A 23,096-nucleotide genomic window follows, 5' to 3' on the forward strand; every position below is an offset into this window, starting at 1 on the left:
ATTTCTCTACTTTGAAGAAAGCTTGCAATATTATCTTTTTCTCTGGTATTATTACTGTGTATATTTACCTTTTTCTTTTTCTGATTTATATTTATGTTCTAGTACTGCGCAATTCATTACATGTGAAAAAGTGTAATTCATAATATATATGGTAGTGCCAAAAAGTCACAGAATGTTCTAAATGCCTTTTATCAGCTCTCAGTGTATGTTCGAAGAACAGATTGTTGTAATATTCGTGCTCACAGGCACGGTGTCTTCATAAACATTGAATCTTCAGAGTTTTTGTCCGCCTGTTTATATGGTTTCTATTGTGCCTGTTTTCTTCTGTTTTAAATACGGAATGCTTACTAGGCAGTAACATTTTATTGCTTCTTTCTTTGATAATCATGACCATAAATACCAGTTCTCTCTCTAAAACACCGCTCTCTTAATAATTACGTGGTTTTCTCCACATTTTACAATCCTCAGCCTGACTTCCATTTGGACACGCACAATTATTTCCAAACCTACTCTCCGTGCACACGTGAAGACCCACGTTGGTGGGTGGACTTTAGAGATGACATATCGAGCATTTGTCAGCAGCTGACGGCATCTTAAAAAGGTGGTCACCAAAGGCGCGGTGCCGGATGACGTGGGCAAAAGTGAAAGGCACAGTTTAAAAGCTCATATCTGGTTATTTGCATAACTCTGGAATTTGATGTCTGATGTGAAGTTGGGCTGCAGCTGTGAGGAAACCTGCTCCTGCTGTTCCTTTTCAGGGTGGTGGAACATCAGAACACTGGTCCAGGCTGCCCAGGGAGGTTGTGGAGTCTCCTTCTCTGCAGACATTCAAACCCGCCTGGACCCCTTCCTGTGGAACCTCAGCTGGGTGTTCCTGCTCCATGGGGGGATTGACCTGCATGAGCTTTCCAGGGCCCTTCCAACCCCTCACGTTCTGGGATTCTGGGATTCTGTGGTGTGAGCACCCAGGTCTTCTCTGTTCTTGATGCCAAGTGGAGAACATACACTCATACTTGTCAGTCACTAACTTACTCAAAGTCTGAAGAGTTATGAGCTCGATTACTGGAAGAGTGGAAACGTGTGAATTGTTAAGATCTTCACTGCAAGGTTTTAATGTCTCCAAGAGTCTTCCCATACTTCTTCAGTTTAGGAAGTGGCAAGAGCAGATGGTTGTGGTACTCCGCAAGTGGCAGACTTCAAGAGGGAAGAGTGGTTAAGGCAATCTGACCCTTTCAGTTATAGACAGAATGGATGAGAACAGCTTCAGGTCCCCCATGCACCTTTCCTGGTCCTGTAGGCCATTCAGCTTTGCTTCATGATTGCACATCCACAGTCAGCTTGAATATAACAATATCATCATGTTTGCCTGGCCTCTTTCCATTTCCTTGAGAAAATGATAAAATAATGGCTTATCCATGTATCCATCACCAGATGTGAAGCCTTCTGATAGGCTTTCAGAAGACCTGGAGGAGATCAAATGCCTCCAGAGCTGGAACAATGTTGGCTTTCTACCTTATTCTTAATGACCTTCCCAGAAAGCAGAGGTTGGAGTCAGGGAGGTAAATGCTGAAGCCGTTAATCCCCAGTGACAAGTTTTTGAGCAGCAGCCAGACCGTAGGGTGGTATTCAAGACCCAAAGTCCACGTGTCCTTTCTGGGAGGTTCTAATGAATCCTGCCAGTAAAGGTTCTGCATTTCCTACTGACACTTCTGAGTCTACGTCCTTAGTCTCCAAAGAGAGGTCTACCAGGGCATTGCTCTCAGTGGTGGCTTCACATCCTCTGTCTGTACCAATAATGAGTTCATCTGGCTTTGTCATGTTGGTTGGTTGGTACAGAGGTGAGCAACAGGGCTTGGGCAACAAGGGCTGGTTTTGGAAGAGGTATCTGGAGCTGCTGTCTTTCCCAGATAACAGCTGCTAAAAATTTCAACTTTACTTCTATTCTTGAAACTCTACTATGACTTTTGGTTTTTTATGATCTGTGCCTTTCTCTCCCACTTAGCAGTTACTAATAGGACAGTTATATACCATAAAATTTTCAGAGCTTTATTCTCTGTGCTACAGATGTCTCCTTTCACTTAACCACCTCCCCCCCACTTTTTTTTTTCATGGCTTAATTCCGTCAACTTTATCAAAGCTTAATTTGAGTATGGCTTATTTATTTTTCCTGATTTCCCTGTCTCTTGAAGTGTTTGTTTCATAAACGCACATTGACCAGGAGAACAGAGAGGTTTGGCATCAGAGATATAATCCTTTCATGAATGACCCTATTGGATTGGAAGCATAGTCCACTGAATAAAGAGACTCAGACAACATGGGTTGTATTCAGGATTTCATGTGAATTAGCTCCACACAGATTAGACACATTCACTCCACACATTGACTTCGTTTTGCTCTGCTTTCCCCAAATGTAACGTGGTTATACTGAAAATCAGTATACAAGATTTAAGTATTATTGTTGACCAAGCAGTATATCAATCTCTAATCTACAATTTCCTATGAAGGAAGGAGGGACATGTAGTCTCACTCTTTGAGTTCATTCCTTTTTGTAAATTCAGGTCGGACTATCAACATCAATTTGACTTTGCTTTCACAGTTTATGCGTAAAGCCAGCCCCTAGCAAATATTTTGCTTTTCAGATACCTTAAGCTTACTGCAAACAAACATATCATGGAAATTAAATGGTAATAAAGCTGTTGTTAGCTTTGTATAATAAATTTAATCTACTATTTAAATGGCAATTATTTCCAAAAACTTGGCAATTGTAGGCAACAAATGATGAAATTGATTCCAGTCACAGCCCATCTTTCTTTGGAAAGGAAATATCAGTAGTGTTTGAAAAATGGATTATTAAGAACGTTGGTTCAGTCAAGGTGGCTCATGTGTTGTATTTGCTCATACAGCATCTTGCTGGAAGAAAATAAGTGCAGGTTTTCCCTAGCCTGGATTATTTTCTCCACAAGTCTTTGGAGCGGGAAATAAAAAGCGGCAAATAGTCGTGGGGGCATGTGGAATTAGTTTAAGCAAAGCCAGACCCTGATCCTTCTGACCACCTCCTCTTTTCCCTGCTGTTTTGTCTATTCCTGCCATGGAGTACGTCAACAAATTTTCTTTAAGCTCAGGAGAGGTGTGTGGGGATGTGGAAATAGTGATTGTTTCTCTGTCTCTTTCTGTCTTTTGGGTTTTTTGGGGAGGGGTTGGGGGAATTATTTAAAACAGATGTGTTTTCAAGAGAAGGTACAAGTTTGTCTTGTGTTTGCAAAGAGAAAGAGTCTCATGTCCTCTGAATGTTATCCCCGTTGAGTTCTGGAGATACCACAAAGGGTATTGGGTTTGCTACAGTGATATAATTCTTTTCTCACACAATCATAAATCAAGATAATTTTGCAGAGAGGACAGAACATGTTAAACAAAACTGAGTGTGTATGTATCTGAAAAGCAGAAAAATACCTGTGATCTCTACACGGCTTATGGCTCACTTCTGCTGTATGAGAAAACTCATTACTTTCATGTTTCTTCGGTACTGGAGGTGTGTGTTTTACATGAAGCAATAGACCAAGTGTCCCTTTCCTGATGACAAATGAAACACACTGGACATGTGCTGCACCTCCTCTGAAGATGTAAACTTGGGGACAACATTGCTCTCACTGCCAAGACTTCAGAAATGTGATAAATACTAAGGAAATAGCTTCACAAACGACTCGGTATTGCTGTGCATCACTGGATGTAGTTGATACTGGTGGTTGTGGTTATGGTCATCCTCAAACCCCAAAAATATTTATTTGTTTAATAAATGATGAGTAATCTTAACTGGGAACCCAAGCACTTTTGCTGTGTCTGAAGTGTTTGGTTTTCTAGATTACACACAATCACTGGAAGTAGTTTTGCTATCTCTGTCTGCCTGTCTGTCTGTCTGTCTCTCTCATGATTGTGCTTAGACAATCTGTGTTCTGCAGCTAAATATTTCTGATGTCTTCACAAGGAATCTTGACAACATAGTTGCAGAACCAGTGTCACTGAAGTAACTTCAGATGATCGAATGTTAAATGAAGTTTTCTTCATCCAATCTGGTTTATTAAGACAGCAAAATTTACAAACAAAATAAATGAATCAATACACTGCCTGCTAATTAAGCATCAGGAGAAGAAAAATTAAATGCATTGTATTGTAACTTCTTAGGTGCTGAACTTTGGAATCAATTACAGAGACTGTTGTATTGTGTGATTTGCGATGGCAAAATCTTGAACAGTTTTTTATCATGAATTTTGCTGATCTTGAAACATTTTTCTTTCCATTTCTTATTTTGATAAACAGTGATCAAATTCAAACTAGGCAGGGTAATACAGCATCAATCCACTGGAAATGCTGAACATGAGCTTTGGACTTACCTGTAGTGTCTCAAAAAATGAGGAGAAATTGTGATTTTTTTCCATGGTGACGATTCATTGTAATCTCATCCAACATAGCACCTTTTTGAGAGGGCTGATGGCTCTGCATGGGTTTGATGCTGCAGCCTGACTGGGTTTAGAGATAGAAAGCTTTTGGGGCAAAAAATACAGGTTGTCAGAGCAGGAGGAGGCACAGTTGATGAATGGTCCATGGAGTGTGTTGATGTACCCAAGCAGCACCTTGTTGGGTTCTTCTAGGAGGCAAAGTCTACTTGACTTGACAGAAGAAGGACAACATGCACTGACCCCTATCAAAGACCCCATAAAATGTCTTAATAATGGTGGTTTGTACCTTTGAGACACAAATAATTGCTCTGTTTTGTTTGTTGTTGTTGTTTTTTTAAAGATAGATAGATAGATAGATAGATAGATAGATAGACAGACAGACAGACAGATAGATAGATAGATAGATAGATAGATAGATAGATAGATAGATAGATAGATAGATTAGGGACATAATAAAATCATTGAATGTCCTGAGTTGGAAGGGATCCACAAGGATCACCAAGTCCAACTCCTGTCCCTGCACAGGACAACCCCACAGTTCACACCATTGATAAATTCAACAAAAATTGAATTGTGGTTAGATTTTTCATTACCATAATTGATGGCTTTGTGAATAAAAATCTACAGAAACCTGAGTAAGTAAGGAGGTAATTAAATTACCTTCTACAATGACACCTCCCCTGCCTCTTTCATTTTGTCCATGGCTGGTGTTTTATATGCTCTAGGAGCCACAGGATGCACTAATCATATTACAAAGGTGGTCCGAGTAACATCTCCCATATATTTCATGTGTAGTGACTCCTGAATATTCGTAAGGAGAAACAAGAGAGTGAGCGATCATGTGCTCGCTGGCCAAGTAGAAATGTAGAATAGATGGTATAGATGAACATGGGTACATCTGACAAGTTAAACACGTATTTAGTGTCTCACCTGCCGCTGAATGATGTGCAGAGATTCACTTGGGACCGGGGCTACCATCTGTGCCGTGGGTGTGTGGGATGTCCTAATGCTGTGGTGCTAATGGATGGAGAAGTGAAAGAAGTATGGAGGATTTGCTGAAGGATGGGCAGAGTTGCCGTGTGTGTAAAAGACGTGTAAAACTGTGTATAAAATTGTAGCACATGATGCAAAATGTTAAACATGAGTGTGTATTTCCCAAACTAAATGAAATGCCTGTGATGGTCCCAGTTAAGCAGAAGAGCAGCACATCTTTGTATCATGTCCTTTATATCATTTTCCGTTCCACCCTTGTGGTCCAACATGATCTGAAGGAGCAAGGAAGGTAAAAATCCCATGTGGAGCCTCACAAGCCGATGGGGATGGTGTCTGTAGGAGCTGAGATGTTTCTGGTTTCTTGCTCAGTGCTTCCTGCAAGGAGCGTTTGTCTTCCTGGTGCCTAGATCAGTGCAAGAACCACCATTCCGACAGACTTCCCTTATTCCATCTTTGACCGTTACCACTTGAGAGAACAGAAGGAATTGTTGTCCTGAGGGTGGTGAGAGCCTGGCCCAGGTACCCAGAGAGGTGGTGGATGAACCATCCCTGGAGACATCCCAGGCCAGGCTGGACGGGCTCTGAGCACCCTGAGCTGGTGAAGATGTCCCTGTCATGGCAGGGGGGGAACTGGGGGACATCTGAAGGTCCCTGCAACACAAGCCATCTGTGATTCTATAACATGTGAAGTCGGCACCTTCAAAATGTTTATAAAACCAAAGACTTGGCTCGTTGAAACACATATTTAGAAACTAATGCTATGACAAAATCGTGTGGTGCTCAGCATACAATACTAAAACATACATATTGTCAATACGCACTGTGTAAAGGACAAGAAAACAATTTTTGCTGGCCAGGTTTTACCAATTACTTCTAGATGAAGCTGTAACACACGCACTTTTGAAACTCAACTGGTGGACACACGGTCCTTTTCTTACAGCCAGAAATTCTTTTATTCAGCTACTCTTGTTCTTTTATTCAGGACAGTGAAAAAAAGGGATTTATGAATAGACTTTATGCCATCCAGGAGGTGTGTGTCAGTGTCCAGAATATCCTTGATGAAGTGTCTTCCTTTGGAGAAAGAATCAAGAAGTAAGTACTGAAACAGGTGCTAGATTGTTCTCCAATACTGGGGGTATAGCTGGGGCACAAAGTGTTAGACATTTTCCCTTCCTTCTTTTTTGTTTTTAATTTGTGGGGTTTTTTGTTCTGTTTTTGGTGGGGCTTTTTGTTTGGTTTGGTTTGGTCTGGTTTTGGTTGGGTGACTCCGTTTTGCATGATCCACCATTGAAACACATCTATATTTACTTTGCTCTGTGGAGGTTGTCAGCAAATGAAAATCCTGTTATGTTAATTTTGAAATTTAGAAATACATTCATTGGGGAAAAGATCAGAACTAAGGTTTTGAAGTAACACAGAAGGAGAATCTGCTGTGAGGCCAAACAATAGTTATTTAAAAGAAATAATAAATGCAGCTTTGATAAAGGACATCAGAAGAGCTGAATAAGGGTTTCAGATGTTAAGGATATACATAAGTTCAGCAGCTGGAAGTGTTTTTATGTGAGTTAGCAAAACCTTTCGTCCTAGAGCACATGTAATTGGTAATACTTGATACATGATATACAGTAATTACCAGCAAATTCGAGCCTTAAGCAAGAGAGGTTCTGAGATTTCTTGCAGGACATTCAGTGTATTTTGGCATGGTCAGCAGGTAGCAGTGTGAGGTTTATTATTTGAGGTCAGATGTGTTCCAGACAGACATCTTCCATACATCAGCTGGGAAGCAGGGACGGGATTGCCTTTGCATTCTACCTCCGAAGAGCATCGTCATCCTCGATTGATGAGAAGTCGGGAGCAGTTGGGAGCCTTTGCGAACACCATTCTGGTGACCCAGTAGCCACCATGAGTGAGAAAACCTTCACAGGAGGCTTCTTCCATTGATGCCCACAGCGCATCTGGCGGGAGAGTTGACGCCGTGTGCTCCCGTGCTCTGGGGCTGATTTTGGAGCATGACGCACCTGTCCCATCCGCTGCTGTTGCCATCTGCGGTGCACTGATGTTCCACACCACAGCCTGCGCAAGGGTTACAGCCCCAAAATAAATACCGATTTCTGGAAGTGAATTTTAGGAAATTGTTGCATCGAGTTGAGGTCAACCTGCAGGAAACGGGAGGATCATCTATCATTCTATTCTGCCTTTTTTGTTGTTTTTTTTGTTTTGTTTTGTTTTTTAATCTATCAGCAATGGCAAGCACATCAGAGTCGGGATGAAGAGGTGGTTGCTATTTATGGGTTCAAGAGCAAAGTCCCTAATGGGAAGGCATAGGAAGCGTTCCCGTGGGGACACTTCTAGGGAGGGCCCGTGCACAAGCACATTGTGTTGCACAAGTTTCCCAGACGAGCAAAGCTGCTCATGGAAGTTGTCTCGATGACTAAGCTTCCCTAATTGTGCATTTTGGAGGTAGGGTTTGTTCTGTTACACGCCAGACGAGAGCAACAGAATTTTCTGAGCCGAATCCTCCTGTAAATCTTGGTAATTTGCTCTGAAGACTATAATGGGAAACCTGTAGCGAGTGCTGTGCTAACGCGGCACAGAAGGAGGGTTGCTGAGCGGGGAGCCAGTGTTCCCACACATGGCGTGTCTGCGATCCGCCGCACCGAGCCGAGCCGCGGCAACACGAGCAGACCCTCAACCTTCTGTTCATCCCAAACGCCTGCAGAAGAGGGGAAAAGAGCAGGTGTCCCCCGAGGAGGAAGGGAGCGATCCTACACCGAGTGACACGGACATAATGTTCACTCTGGAGGCACGTCAAAATTTCCGGGGAGAAAAGAAGACAAATAAACACGGGAAGCCAGAGCTCATTATGAAAAATATGGCTAGCAATTCAGATAATTGCAATTATTCAGCCAGAGAAGCCAACTAATGTAATAGCACTGATGGGGCATGTAGCTGGTGGTAATACTTTAAAGAGCATCATCAGGCTATTCAGAGCCAAAGCCACATTTTCCTTCTGGATAAATGTCGCGCGACACCTTTGCCCTGGCGGTGCCTTCATAGGATCCCTATTAAGGGTGTTTTAATCTGGGACTTTATTTTGAAAGTTGATGTCCTGAAACTGATACGAAGCCAGAAGTTCTCTTCCTTTGTCCATAAAGTAATAATATTTATTTTATTTTATTTTATTTTATTTTATTGTATTTTATTTTATTTTTTTATTTCATTTCATTTCATTTAATTCTTTATTTCATTTTTTATTTCATTTTATCTGGAATTATAAAGTTTTTCTTTGTTTTTCCTGCAATGTACTTTATCTTATGCCACTTCCTCTTTTTTTTTCCTCCTTCCATTCTTTTTGTCATTTCCCCCACACACACAAACAAAGTGTTTATATTTCCTTCTTTCATCGCTGCTGTTGCCCTATCCCTGTCTTCGGGACTGGCTGTTCTGTTCCCTCCTCTCCCCTATCCCTCTCCTTAGGTGCAGGGTTGAGTTTCCAGCTTTGGATACCCACACTGTTCTGCCCCATGTTTGTTGTTTTATTGGCTCTGTCAGGCGACCCAAATTCTGACTGTTTTTAATTCTTCTTTCAGTACATTCAACTGGACTGTCCCATTCCTGAGCTGGCTGGCAATTGTTGCCCTCTCTCTGTTCACCGTTATCCTCTATTTCATTCCACTGAGATACATTGTCCTTGCCTGGGGTAAGCAAAGCCTTTTTTAACTGTCTGTGCCACTTAGAAAAAACTGGTTTTTAAGGGATGACTTAGATTGTCAGTGCTTTTCTGTATTTATGGTCATGAAGCTGCCCCATGATGGAAACAGACAGGTTAGTTAAAAATCACAACTGCGTAAAGATTTAGACCCAGCTGCAAAATGCATTTTTCTTTGCTGGCATTGTAGGCTTCATCATACTATAAACATGTAGCCATGAGGATTCTTCATATATCATAGTGTAGCTTTGTCTAGATATTACTCTGATTTATTTTCACCACTTATACACAAACAGAGTCATTTCAATCTATGTAGTGCATTTAGGACAATATGCCTTTTTTACTGCAGTACTTTATCTTGTGAAAGCGTATGTAAACGTAGCAACAAGAAACCTGTTTAAAGGGTCACCTTTCGTCCGACAGAACGCTATATGTGGTATTTGGCTGCTGATAATGAATAGAAACTGGGGAGGCCAGAGGGGGTGGAATTGTGATTGATCCAAGCTCTCACTGCTTGTCCTTATATTTATTCTTTACACTGATTTTAAACAGCTACCATTACCACGTCTGCTGTAAATAATGCTCCAAGTTTTCATTTGTAATTTTCTTATGCATCTTACACCACGAGCAGCTGTACCCTTGTTCAACAGTGCAGACCTGTGAAGAGCCCTCTCTCAATTAAATGTGTGGCTAAATATTCTTTCTGAAGAAAACAATAGCAAAAACTTCTTAACTCAATAGGTAATATAAAATCACTGAACTGACTCCAAAGAACATCTTTGTTATATGTCAGTGTTAGCAAAAGTCTCGTAGAGTCTTCGGAAATAAATGTAGCAGCCTATACTCAATGGAGAAGAACCAATTAGGAGCATTTGAACAAAAAATGTTTATGGAATTAAATGAAACAAGCATGTGGGCTTACTGTCCTTTCCTATGCCGTAGTTTCATTTAATCCCCACATACAGATATCACTTGGGTGAGACCGAAACTCTCAATTTGTTCCCAAAATTTCATTCTTCTTAGCACACACTTGATGGGAAGGCCTCTTATTTCTAAAGTTTGAGGTAGTTGGTCTATGTTCTTTTTTCTGTCATTTTTCAGACAGATCTGTCATTTTGTACACTTGCTTTCTTACACCCCCTTGGTTTCATGCAAGAAGCTGACATTACAATTCCCCTATAAGACCCACGGAACTATAAAGTCAGCACCGTAGTTTGAGAAGCTCTGGACCCGAACCTCTGCTGTACCCCGGGAGGGGTCACACTCCCCCAGAAATGTCTTGTTTTCAGGTAAAATGCAGATCTCGGACTTCCAAACTGGAGTCCATGCCTTCCCAACCATGGGTGGATAAGAGAAGCACCAATTAATTATTGTATAATAAATGCACCTTGCTCTCTTTCCCTCCATCTCTTTCTTCCCTGTCCCCAGGTTATCTGATCCATTGAGATATGGCTTCAAGCACCTTTCTTCACTGGATGTTTCAGCTACACCGTTTTCTCCTGTGTTTCAGTTTAGGTGGCTTCTTACTCAGCATTTGTATGGGGATCCCCTTCTTTAGGGGACTATTTCTCTGTTGTTTTGCGGGGAGAGCAGACAGGTAACACTTAGCCACAGCTTCCCCAGTCCAAACCCCATGTCGTGCTGTGTGAAGCTTTGATTGGCCATCCCTTCTAAAAATGCGGTGTACCAAACACATGCCTGTTTTCCCCAGTATTGCTGGTTTTCAGCCTCCCAATTCTAGTCACTTTTCTTCATCCCAATTGTCCATCCTTCACTTGAAGGCAGAAGACCTCCTCGTCTGACTTTTTTCCACAGGGAAGTTTGAGCTGGTCTGTAGTAGCATTTGCCTGCTTTCTTCTTTGGGAAGATGGGGTTTTATTTAATGAAAATTTACCCATATTGTGGCTTGCCCTTTGTATAGCTGTGTAGGAACCACCTCTGTTTGCAAGAGTGCAGCATCCTGGTAACTGCTACAGCTGCTTCAGTGGAAAAGAGTATGAAGAAGACAATTTTAATCTAAAAACTTTCAAGCTTTTTAAAAAGCCATAATCCCCCTGTATTTTGCTTCTCCTCTAGTGTCCTATCTCATCTGTTCAGCTCTTTTCTTGAGCCTTTACCATGACTTATTTATGCATTTACTTTCACGGGGTGGCTGGTACTTTTCTGTGTCGGAAGCAACGAGGTGGGACCACATCAATTCCAGTGCCCACAGGGCAGGGCAGACTTCCAATTCCTCAGTCACTGGCTGATGTAAAGAATCTCCTTAGGTGTCTGAATCGCAGGTATTCTTTCTCAACACTCGCTGTTGGGTCACCACGTCAGGGGGTCTCAGCATCTCCCATCTGCACCGCAGGACTGCGAATTTGGACAGTGAGAAGCAAATCACACGCTTCATCCTCAAGCTTCTCGTCCTTGCTAAGGCTTGGGCACCGGAGACTTGGTGAAAGATAAACTGTATTATCTTATCTCTGATGTAGCCTTGATAAATTACACCGAATGGCACATTTTTTATCCTCTTTCAGCTTTCTTTCTCTATCAGAGTCTGTGTAGTTTGTACTGTTCCTGCCCGTGTTTTTAACGTGTATTTACACAAGGATCTCATGTGAAAACTGTCTGAATCTGACCCAGTTTGTAATGAGAAGAAAAAGAGTCTTTCAGCTTAATTTGGTGAGGATTTCCTTGGCACGTTCCAACGCTGATGGTCAATAGGCATTGTAAGACCATGATGTCTCAGGGAGACATTGCATCCCTTGTCTGCACTGCCCTCATGTCGCCTGTCACTCCAGGACAGTGGTTTGTATAAGCTCGTCCTAAACCCTTCAGGTGATGAAGACTTCATCGCTTCACCATCCTTCGCACTGGGGGGATTTTCATTGTGTTTTAACTTGAACCTTCTATGCTGCCATTGAGCCTCTTATTGCCTGTCCTCTCTGCCAGAGAAATGGAGTACAATTCATTTATCTCCTTTTTGCAATCTCCACATAATAACCACAGTTTCTATTTGTTTTAATTAAAACAAGCAAACAAACAAAAAAGAAGTGTTGGAGGAATTTGAAGTTATCCCTAGAACTTTTGCATTTGAAGCAGAGGGAATCACAGCAGCAGGTTCTGACTTTTAGAGCACGAGTTTACAGTTCACTCATTCATTAATTCAGTGCTAATGTCAGGCTTTGAAATGGGTCCTTAAATCTTTTTTAGAACTTTGCCAAAATAAATATATAAGTGTATGCGAGGTTTAAATTATGCTAGTAACATTCGAACTCTCATTTTTGCAGGCATCAACAAATTTACAAAGAAGCTTCGAAGTCCGTATGCAATTGATAACAATGAGCTGCTTGACTTTCTATCCAGAGTTCCTTCAGATGTGCAAGTGGTTTGTATATTTTTAAAACTATCCGTACAGTAGTTAATTTGATGTGTGGCATCTTGACTTTCTGGGGTTTTTTAGACAAATTTTAAAGCAGTTCTTTTGATTCAACATTATATTCTTTGACATAAAGAAGTTGCAGCACAATTGGGGACTGTCCATGAACCTTTAAGAGGCTGCTGGGCCGTTTGCACTGCGGAATTAACTGCTAAAGATAATTCTCACAACACTCAGACAACTTCAGCCTTTTCTAGGGTGAAAGTTTTTTCTGTGGCCACAGTTTAACCATCCCCATAAACTCCATTAAAAACTAGTTGGTTATGAATTACAATCTTTTGTAATGCAGTACACAATCTCTTGAGGAGGTGAAAGCATTAAGATCATGTCAGGCACATACATCACCTCCGATATCATGAAGATTACACAATTCCCGTATTCCTAGGTAAGGGTTCCAGTTCAGAGCTGGTATAAATAGGAGGGTGTATGTACCCCCTCTGAATCTGATCCCCTCTGTGGTGGGCTTTTGAAAATAAGCAAGTTTTTAAGAAATATTGCAAAGAATATTCCTTCAATTCATTAGAGAGGAGACCGTTTAATCTCCGTTAGAGATAATGGAGGAAACAACAAAAGTAGCCTTCCTAAAGTTGTTGTCAGCGCACGGTTTTGCTTCCTGGCAGGATTCTCCTAATGCTGTAAAAAACTTACTCTGGATCTGCTGCTGAATCACAGCTGCAGGTCCATGTTGCTTGCAAAGGGATAGTTTTATTTTTCTCTTGTCTCCTTTTTATTTTTCTTTTTCTTCTTTTTTTTTTTTTAATCTTTTCCTTTTTCTTTTTCTTTCTTTTTCTTTTTCTTGTCTTTTTCTTTTTTCTTTCTTTTTTCTTTCTTTTTCTTTTTCATTTTCTTTTTTATTTTTTCTTTCTTTCTTTTTTGTTTTCTTTTTTCTTTTATTTCTTCCTTTTCCTTTTCTTTCTCTTTCCATTTTTTCTCTTTCCCTTTTTTCTTTTTCTTTCTCTTTCTCTTTTTTCTTTCTTTTCCTTTTTATTTTCCAATTTCTTTTTCTATTTATTTTCCTATTTATTTTTATTTTTTTCCATTTTTCCTTTTTTTCTGTTCATTTTTCTATTTATTTTTATTTTTCTCCTTTTCCTTTTCCTTTTCTCTTTCCTCTTCCTCTTCCTTTTCCCTTTCCTCTTCCTCTTCCTTTTCCCTTTCCTCTTCCTTTTCCCTTTCCTCTTCCTTTTCCTCTTCCTCTTCCTTTTCCTCTTCCTTTTCCTTCTTTCCTTTCTTTTTCCCTTTCCTTTTCTTTTTCCTAAGGAAAAAACAGAGGTCTGTCTCTTTGTCGCGAGCGCCTCCTGACCGGGTTCTTTCTGCACGTCGTGTTTAAACAGGTGCAATACCATGAGCTGAAACAGGATCCCAGTCACAGCCCGAGCAAGAGGAAGAGGAACGTTCCTGCTTAGCCAGCTTCACGTGTTGAGGGGTCTAACACCTGCTGGGAGAAGATGAAAGAAGCAGCAAGCCTACGGCCCAAGCAGCAATTCCTTTCTCTAAGCTTTTTATTTATTTTGCCTTTTTATCTAATGGGGAGATTTTGTAAATATTGTAAAAAGGCATTTCTCATTGACTGTATACTTTGCACTGTATAGACACGTTTGACGAAGGTTTCAAGTAGGGTTTTTGCCATTTGAAAGCCTTGTTAGAAACAGCATAACACGCTGAAGGAATCAATCTAAAATGGTAAATATGCACTGCTACTTGATGTTCAAAGATTCCTGAAATACTCAAATCATGCTGACTAAATCTGCAAAAGGTGTGAATTTAAATCTGACTCAAAAATTCAGTCAGGTTTTATTTGTGAGCATTAATATTTTTATCCAGCAAGTCACCATAACTATTTTCTATGTTTTATACATTTCAAGACAAATACAATGTAGTGGAGCCTACTGCACTTAAGTTTTAGCCAATTTTTTTGAACACCTGACCCTGACGTTAACTCCTGGTGCAACGTTTTCCTGTGCAGTAGGGCTGCTTATAAGATAAAGAGAAACACCAAGTGCAAATCTCTTTCTGGAGCTCCCGAAAGAAGTTCCTGCCGTTTTTATCATTCCATTATAAGACCTAAAAATCTCTGTCTCTCTCAAAATACTGCCAGGTTTGTAACAGATTGCCTATCTGATTTTTCTATATGTACCAGTAATCTTCATTTGTACTACATAGTTTAGTGAATGAAGTTCATAGTTCTGCTGTAATGGAAATACTATCAGACTAACTCCACGTTGCTTTGGGTGTCATGCCATGAACACCTTTTGTGCACATAACTATTTCAGTATGGAAGTCTTGCGGAAAATGTTTTTGCTTTCAAATCACAAGATCATATTAATACGCTTTATGATATAACACATTGCCTGTTGCCAATGTGAAATATAGTGTAGAGGAAGAAATGCAGTTGTGGTAAAACTGATATACCGGTTTTATTTCCTTAGATAATAATGTAGTCAGTTCTGCCGATACGATTGTGCCCTGCTGCATGGAGTCTGCATTATTTTGTAAATTACATGGAACATATAGATGAGAAACGTTTACATTTCAAATGTCTTAGTGGCCACTGCATAACGAGTACCTGGGGATATATTCTGACAGCTGCATGTAGACTTCCATCCTCAGCTCCCCACGTAGCGAGCAGAGACTTCATTCCTGAGGGACGACCTGTGCACAGCTCTTAGTCATAGCTCCCGGTGACATTAAAGGGGATTTTTGCCCAGGGGAGGAGGTCGGGACCGCATCGCGTTCCTGCGGTCCCCTCTGGGTTACCTCTCGTTGGTTGCAACTGCTGTTCAAGTTATATTGCACTACTCGAACAAAAACTTTTTGAAAAGACTATTTAGAAATACTTTGCAAGCAAATTGTAGATATATATTTGTCTAAAGAACTATACGTTGGCTGCGTTGCTCACGAAAGATCATCCTGGATTTGTTTATTTTACAGATGTGTTGACAGCCGGTTTCCGATGAGACGGATATTTTGGTATTTCTGTTTGTTAGTTTGAAACAATGCCGGTCAGATGATTGTTCTGCAGGAAGGCTTGGACCTAAGTATGCGCCCATGACATCACGGCTTTAAAACAATTCATTTGTGAAGCTCATGTAACCACCTTTTCACTGTATGCTGCCGGACGACCGACGTACTATTGGTGAAGTCAGAATCGCCAAAAAAGCCTATTTTGTTTTAAAAAAAGCCAAACCTTTGACCTGACAATGTGCAGATGTTTGTTGCCAGCTGTCAGTTTTGCAGTGTTCTTTGATACTCTGCAAGCTTTGTACCTTCCTCATGTTGCCCATCCGTCTGCGTCCTATTGTGTTTTCTCTTCTTTTCTGTACTCAGTTCTCAATGTCTACTCTGGTGGTAATGTCTGAGTTAGTTAAACACATTTCCTGCATTAAACACGGCTTTAAGCATCTCTCTACTAGGTATTAAGAAGCCTCTTTCTTCGAAGTCCTACACTATCATTTTCCCATGAGTGGCGCAAAGGGCGAACAAACGAAAACATCATATTTATGTGTGCAGGATTTCAGCACTTTAAGTCCCAAAACATATAATTGGAGGGGGTGGGATGGGAACATCTGTTTGTTGGAAATTGGTGAACTACTTTTAACGCCTCAGTCACCCGAATTTGATCTCACTGAAAACCTGTGGCACAGAGGCAAGGCCAAGAACGCGCATCAATCGAATGTGATTCTCCTGCCACAATGGCGCATTTTAAAGTAATTTGTTGGTGAACCCATGTCCACCATTTGCAGTTTGTCCACTCTGCTTTGTGTGGAGGCCTTTGCAGAGAATCAGTCCTGCCTTATGCCGTAGGTGTTTCAACGTAACTCCCATTTCCAGATTGTTCCCAAAGGCAACCTCTCACCTGCTACATTTGCCGGGTTTTATTCATAAGCAACTTGTCCATTCGTAAACAATCACAAAAGAATAATGCATTTCATGAACATGGAACTCTTTTGGCCCTCAGAAAGTGAACTTTAACAACTGTATTTGCGTCTGATGAACATGAGTAACTGAACTGGGGTCCACACTTGAAGTGTGTGTCAGAGCACTCAGGATCCATTGACAATAATCATCGGAGAGGTCCTAATTATATTTCTGCTGATGACACAAACTACAGAGCTCGCTTACCCCGTTTTTACAGTTGTTTGTAGTGAGGAACAACTAAGTGTGTTTCATAATAGCAAGGAGCTTTAAGAGCTACTGTACTGTAACTTAGCATTTTAAATCCAAGTGGAATAAAACGCAGAGTTGTTTTACTATTGCAATTAAAACAGTGGAATAATCAGAAAGTAATTAAGAAGGCTGCATAGTATATCTGTTGAGAAGAACCTTTTTTCCTCCCAACTGGGCTGATTTCCAGGTTGCCGTGCAGCTGCTTCTATTAAAGTCAACTCATCTCCCCACCCTCCACCAAAACTGCTATCGCAAACTTTCGGTAAATACCTCCCCCTCAAGAATTTTTATGGAATCTTGCAAAGGCGAAAAGCCAAAACTTTTTATGTCAAACGCAGCTGCAATTACAGCTCTTATTTTTTTTTTTTTTTTAGTGTGGAATAGTGAATTTTCATTGCCTTCTGCGTAAGGAAGGTATAGCATAAAAGGAGCGCATCTTCAGGCTCTCAAAGGGGAAACTCAGCTGCTCCCAGATAAGGTGGAATCTTTAGACATCACCCTAGGAAACAGGAGGGTTTAATAACGCAGACAGTTCTTTGCTCTTTCATTTGTGGAAATCGCTGAAGTGCAACTGGTTGAAAGACTCATGTAACCGCATTAGAAATTTTTGGCTTCTTCCATGTCATAGCAATCAAGAGAAGGGTTGTTTCTCATAAACTAAGAATTTTAGGTCTTAATTTAAAAAAAAAAAGTCATTATCATTGTGCAAAGAATGAAATAAATTTAAGCTATCTGTTGCTCAAGGCATTGAACTTCTGGATAATTTCTTTATTCTCCATAAAAATTTAATGCTCAAAGTCAGGTTTAGCAATACTTTGAACAGGATAAATTCCTCGTCAATGAATCTTGAGCGGCCAGCTTAAATACCTGTAAGTTTGAAATCAAGTTCCTTCTCCAAAGGAGCCAAAAAGAGTATAACCATTGCTTTTATTCTCATCAGCTACAGCACTGAATTAAATTCACATGTAAAAAAAACGTTATGGTTCAGGTTGCACCATAGAGAAGCTTGAAACCCTAAGTTAGGAGCGACATGGGAATAAATATTTTCCCATTTTAATATAATCAGAAGAAACACAAAACTGCTTTTCTCGCTCAACTTTAGCTTAAATTACAGCAAGTGATTAAGGGAAGACCAAAAATGCTGATCATTGATATATATATATATATATATTGATCAAAGATATTTTCTGTAATATTTTTGTAGTTCATTATTGCCTGACCTGATTTACGCTGACATGAAGACACATTCCCAAAATTTCACTTTCTGTACAGTTGCTCATGCCCTTTTTCACAAAAAAAAAAAACAAAAAAAAAAAACCAACCGAAAGAAAAAAAGATCCCCAGTCAAAAATAGCAAAGAAAGGTCAAACGCATTGCAAAAAATATGCTCAAATTTTCAGGAAGGGGCAATTTTCTCTGGGCAAGAACAAGAGCTGCAACTTGGGAGCTTCCCACACCAAAAGGTACCTGAGGAGGGAATGGGCTTTTTGCTGAACTGGGTGCTGGGAAATCTCTCTTCCAGCGGTGTTTTTCTCACATTATAGGGCTGCCCTTCCTAATTAAGACATGGAGCTGCTGGAGAGGGGCCAGAGGAGCCCCAGGAATGACCCGAGGCTGGAACAGCTCTGCTGGGGACAGGTGAGAGAGTTGGGGTGTTCAGCTGGGGAAGAGAAGCTCCAGGACACCTCAGTGCAGCCTTTTCGGACTTTAATGAGGCTCATAGGAAAAACAGAGACTTTATTATCAGGGCCTGAGAGGGTAACAGTTTTAAACTAGAAGAGGGCAGATTTACATTGGACATAAGGGAGAAATTCTTCCCCATGAGGGTGGTGAGGCCCTGGCACAGGCTGCCCAGAGAAGCTGTGGATGGCCCATCCCTGGAAGTGTCCAAGGCTGGACCGGGCTTTGAGCAACCTGGTCTAGTGGAAAGTGTCCCTGCCCATTGCAGTCAGATGATCTTTAAAGGTCTCTTCCAACCCGAACCATTATGACTCCTCTTGATACAACTGGCAGTGGCAGACTGTTTCCTGGTTGGTACTTAACATAAAAACACGAATAACTTGGATTTAGAAGGCAGAAGTACAGCAAATGGCATTGCAAGACTTTTGTGGAAAGCCCACCAGGCCATCAAAAACAGGTGCTTTTGACTGGTGGAAGAAGAACACTTAAAAACTTGCAAGGTTCCATTTCAGAGAAGATCTGAAAGCATCCTATGACCCAACCCACGGCTGAAATATGAACAAAGGGTCAGGGAGAAGAGCAAGTGACATCAAAGCTTCCACACTTCCCATTCATCAAAGGACACATGGATGGGAAAGGCAAACCTACACAGTAGCTCTTCTAAAATGAAGACCATGATTCCACATGGGCTGATAAAATACCTTCAGTTTCTCACAAACTGTTAAAGGTTTTTGGGACCACCTTCCCACACCAGAAACAAGTCTGGCTCTGCTAAGAGAGGCAGGAGGTGGCAGCTGAGAGGGATGTTCGAGGAGGCCCTGAACACCAGGCCAACCTTGACCTCCACCTGCAGCACCTTCCCACCTCCACGTGGAGGTTGTGGAGGGCAGGTACAGGCATTCAGACCCATAACCATGGCAACCACAGCTCAGATAAATGAAGATGACTCAACCTGTAGCACCTTAATTCCACTGTAGTGGGCATAGCACCTTCCCAAGGTGGAAGGAAGACCTTGGGCTTACTTTCTCTCTAGTCTGAGTGGGCCTGAACCCATGCTGCACGTTCCTGAAGAGGATGACACAGTAGACATGGGGCTATTCATATGGAAAAGAGAGGGGACCTAATAAATTGGAGTATTGATCCTCTTGCAGGTGCAGCTTGGTGCAGAGGAGGATGCAGGGCTGGGTGTGGAACAGACAACAGAGGGGGCCTGCAGCACCAGGGGCGATGCTTCCAGTGGGTAACGGAAAATCTTGGAAATAAAACTGTAAATATCTATGCAGTTTTCATGTGGTTATTGGGAGAAAAGAAGCCAAATATCTCCTCCCCTTGAGAAGGTGCCTGTAGCTGTTTCTGGGGGAGGGTGCAGTAGGCATAATCCTCATTGTGCTTGGTAGCGACCTCTCTACCCGTGTCACTACAGAGAAGCCTGGAGAGGATCCGAAACTTGATGTGTTCCGGTCTTCAACCTGTGGCTACAAAAAATGTGGAGTTTCCCTATTTAACAAGGAGTCCCATGGAAAAGAGAAGGGGTGATGGGTGCGAAACACTCATGGGGAGATGCCAACTGGACATGGGAGGGAAATTGTTCCTAATGAGAGCTGGAATAATCTCCTCAGGGCAGTGGTGGGTTCCCCAACATTGGACACGTTTAAGATTTAGTTGGAGAGGTGCTGGGCCAGCTTGTCTAGACCGGGCTTGTGCCAAGAAGGGTAGATAAAGTGATCCTTGTAGTAATCCAGCCTGGGATTTGATGGTTCATCTGTTCTTTACAGGCCTCTACTTCAGGATGCTGCACATGGTGAGAAAAACAAAATTGGTGCTTAAATCTATAAAAAGGAAATATTTGAAATGGCATCCTGCTTGGCTGTTTGTAATCCTTGATGCAAAGCAGTTTTCCTTCTTTGCCCTTGGGCAGAAGGATAATACCGTGTCACATTGTGGTGCTGTGGCAAAATTCGCATTTGAAAGGATTCTTCTGGATTTGTGGAAAAACAAAACCAAACCAAGTAAAGCACAACCTGGACCTGGTGGTGAAGTGGCTATAAATACAGCCATGCTGGAGCCCTTGATAACTGTACCCACCATTCAATCCTGTAATTTCTCTCCGCACTTTTTTGTGAGGAGTTTGCAAAGGCCGATCACAGAACGGGTAGTTCTCCATGTTCTATGAACATAGGGGAGGATAGCACAACATCATTAAAGAAAATTAAACTTGCAATATCAGCAAGAGGTAGAAAATGTCAAATTTTAAGACTAGATGGGTAAGTAAGGGAAATAACAAACCAACGAGTTGATTTATTGACACCACAGTTTTATGATTTTTTGTTTAAATATAGATCTCTCTAGATTAGTTGTTGTTACTGTTGTTGTTTTTTGAGGTTGCTGGGGTTTTTTTTTCACTTAGCTTTGCCTTCTCCAAATTTTCCAAAGCAGCATTGGTTATAGATGAGATTCTGTATACACAGTTACGTATCTTAGCAAAACATCCATTACAATACAAGAGCAAGGTAAGCAACGAGACCTTCTTTACATGACTCTCCCGAAAAACCATGACATTTAGCAAATGTATACAAGCTCGTTTAGCTAAAACAAGACTTATATTACTTAGACTGTGTTCAGGTGACAACAGGTAAACCTCCCTGCGTCAGCACTCTTAACAACTTGTGTAAGCTGACTGTTCACTCTGCCGCTGTTTTATTTCCACTGCTGCATTCAAGATTAATGACAGTTTTCCAGCATCAATAAGATGGCTCTCCTGAAACATTAATGACACTTGCTTTGAAAGAACCCTGGAGCTGGATCTCAATGTTTCGACAGGACTTGAGTGCAGCATTTTTACCTTTTTCCTTTCCTTTTCCTCCCCTTTCCTTCCCTCTCCAGACAGCAGTGGGTGGTAACTGGAATTCCTAACGTTGATAAAAACCAACCAAATAGTCTAGTTTTCCTTTTTAATGTATATTACCCCCAGCTTTAGGCATATAGAAGTATTGTTGCTCAATATTTATAGCTATTTTTTGTCCAATTTAATCACAGGTGTCTGTGTGGACAGAGTAACCGCAGCCCTGCAGGTTCACTGTTCCAACTCTTCCACATTGGGTTCCCCTCCTGCCTGCAGGACAAAGCCTGCTAAACACTCCCCAGCTCATCCTTTTTTAAAATAAGGCATTTTGCATTCACTCAACTGCCTAAAATATGCAACTATCATAATATCTATTGATATCCTGACTTAAAGCAACTTGTTAGACAAATCAGAATACTACTTCGTGGGTTTTTTTTGACAGAGATTACAAGTTTTCTCGATAAATTGTGTGCATTTTCACTATCTTCGTCTGAATACAAGAGCAGAGATGAATATTTTGCAAAGTGTAATTTTTAGAGCTGTTTTCCTGAATAAGCATTGCTTCATATCCTGGTAAATACAATGATAAATTTGTGAACTTGTAAGGTTCCTCATACGTTACAGTTCGGTGATCGTAATTATTTAATGCACATTTAACAGATTAAGAAAGGAGCTATATGACAGATTTTAAACAATATGCATTTGGGAATAATCACTGAGCATGAAATGTTCCTCACGGTGTTCCTCTGGCATTGGCACTCACACTGGCATGTTTCACCAACAAAGTAAGTAAATATACAGCCATTCACATTTGCAAACATACTCACAGGAGGGGATGAAATGACCACTCCTACGGATTGGTCTGGTTCAGTCACTAAACTGCTTCCCTGTTAAAAAACTCGTCTTCATGCAGCCAGTGCGAGTTGAATGTGAGGCTGTACGTACCTGATAATGCGCCGGAGATGGGCAGCTCTGGGTTTACTGGACACTCTGACCAGCACGGCTGGAGGAGGGAGATCCAGGCCGGACATGGGGAAGGAATTGTTGTCCTGAGGGTGGTGAGAGCCTGGCCCAGGTACCCAGAGAGGTGGTGGATGAACCATCCCTGGAGACATCCCAGGCCAGGTTGGACGGGGCTCTGAGCACCCTGAGCTGGTGAAGATGTCCCTGTCATGGCAGGGATGGGACACGAGGAGCTGGGGAGGTCCTGCCACTATTCCACAATTCTATGATCTGGACACATATCTCCAGTTTTTCTTGTCTCACCTTTCTCTTGCATCACGTTGTGTTGTGCAACCTGGACCACTGTTACCTTATAGACCCACAAACGTAAGTCTGAAGGACACCTTATTAATTAAGCAAATAGCTCTGTGCACAGCAAAACTAATGAAGCTTCATTTCCTATGGCTGTGCCTCCAGCAGTTGAGCAGCAACCCCAGCCCTGCCCCTCTGCAATGAGCCTGGAGCCCTCCTGCGTCTCCTATTTACCCTCATAACCACAGAACTGGAGACAGACAGGGAGGGACGTGGGTAAGAACCTGCCCACTCACCCACCTTGATGAATCAACCAAGCTCCAGCGGGCAAGGAGATGCAGATTATAAGGGAAGCAGCAGTGCCCCTGGAGGGATGTTGTCATCTCCTGCCCGTGAAACACTCCAAGAGCTTTCTTTCCATCGCCATCAGGTCGCTTGCTCAAGGGTGCAAGACAAGTCCTGCAGCTCTCAGCTGTGTGGAGGTGACTGGATGCCACATCTGGGGTTAGGAGAGGTTTGGCCATGGAAACCTGCCATACGGCCTTTGGAAGCCGGAAGAAGGATGATGTTTAA

The 23,096-nt window shown here is 41.6% G+C and overlaps 1 protein-coding gene across 5 annotated transcripts in view; it reads left to right on the plus strand.

Moving 5' to 3' along the window:
- MCTP1 (multiple C2 and transmembrane domain containing 1) overlaps positions 1-15,989 on the plus strand; it is a 280,175-nt gene extending 264,186 nt beyond the window's left edge. For all 5 annotated transcript variants that reach the window (XM_071802129.1, XM_065861272.2, XM_071802128.1 and 2 more), the window contains 4 exons: positions 6,430-6,539; positions 9,038-9,147; positions 12,432-12,529; positions 13,915-15,989. In XM_071802129.1, coding sequence (XP_071658230.1) covers positions 6,430-6,539; positions 9,038-9,147; positions 12,432-12,529; positions 13,915-13,986 — 390 coding nt within the window. In that variant the 3' untranslated portion in view covers positions 13,987-15,989. The remainder of the gene's footprint in view (positions 1-6,429; positions 6,540-9,037; positions 9,148-12,431; positions 12,530-13,914) is intronic.
- Positions 15,990-23,096: the final 7,107 nt, after the last annotated feature.

Source organism: Patagioenas fasciata, chromosome Z (assembly GCF_037038585.1).
Source record: "Patagioenas fasciata isolate bPatFas1 chromosome Z, bPatFas1.hap1, whole genome shotgun sequence".
NCBI lineage: Eukaryota > Metazoa > Chordata > Aves > Columbiformes > Columbidae > Patagioenas > Patagioenas fasciata.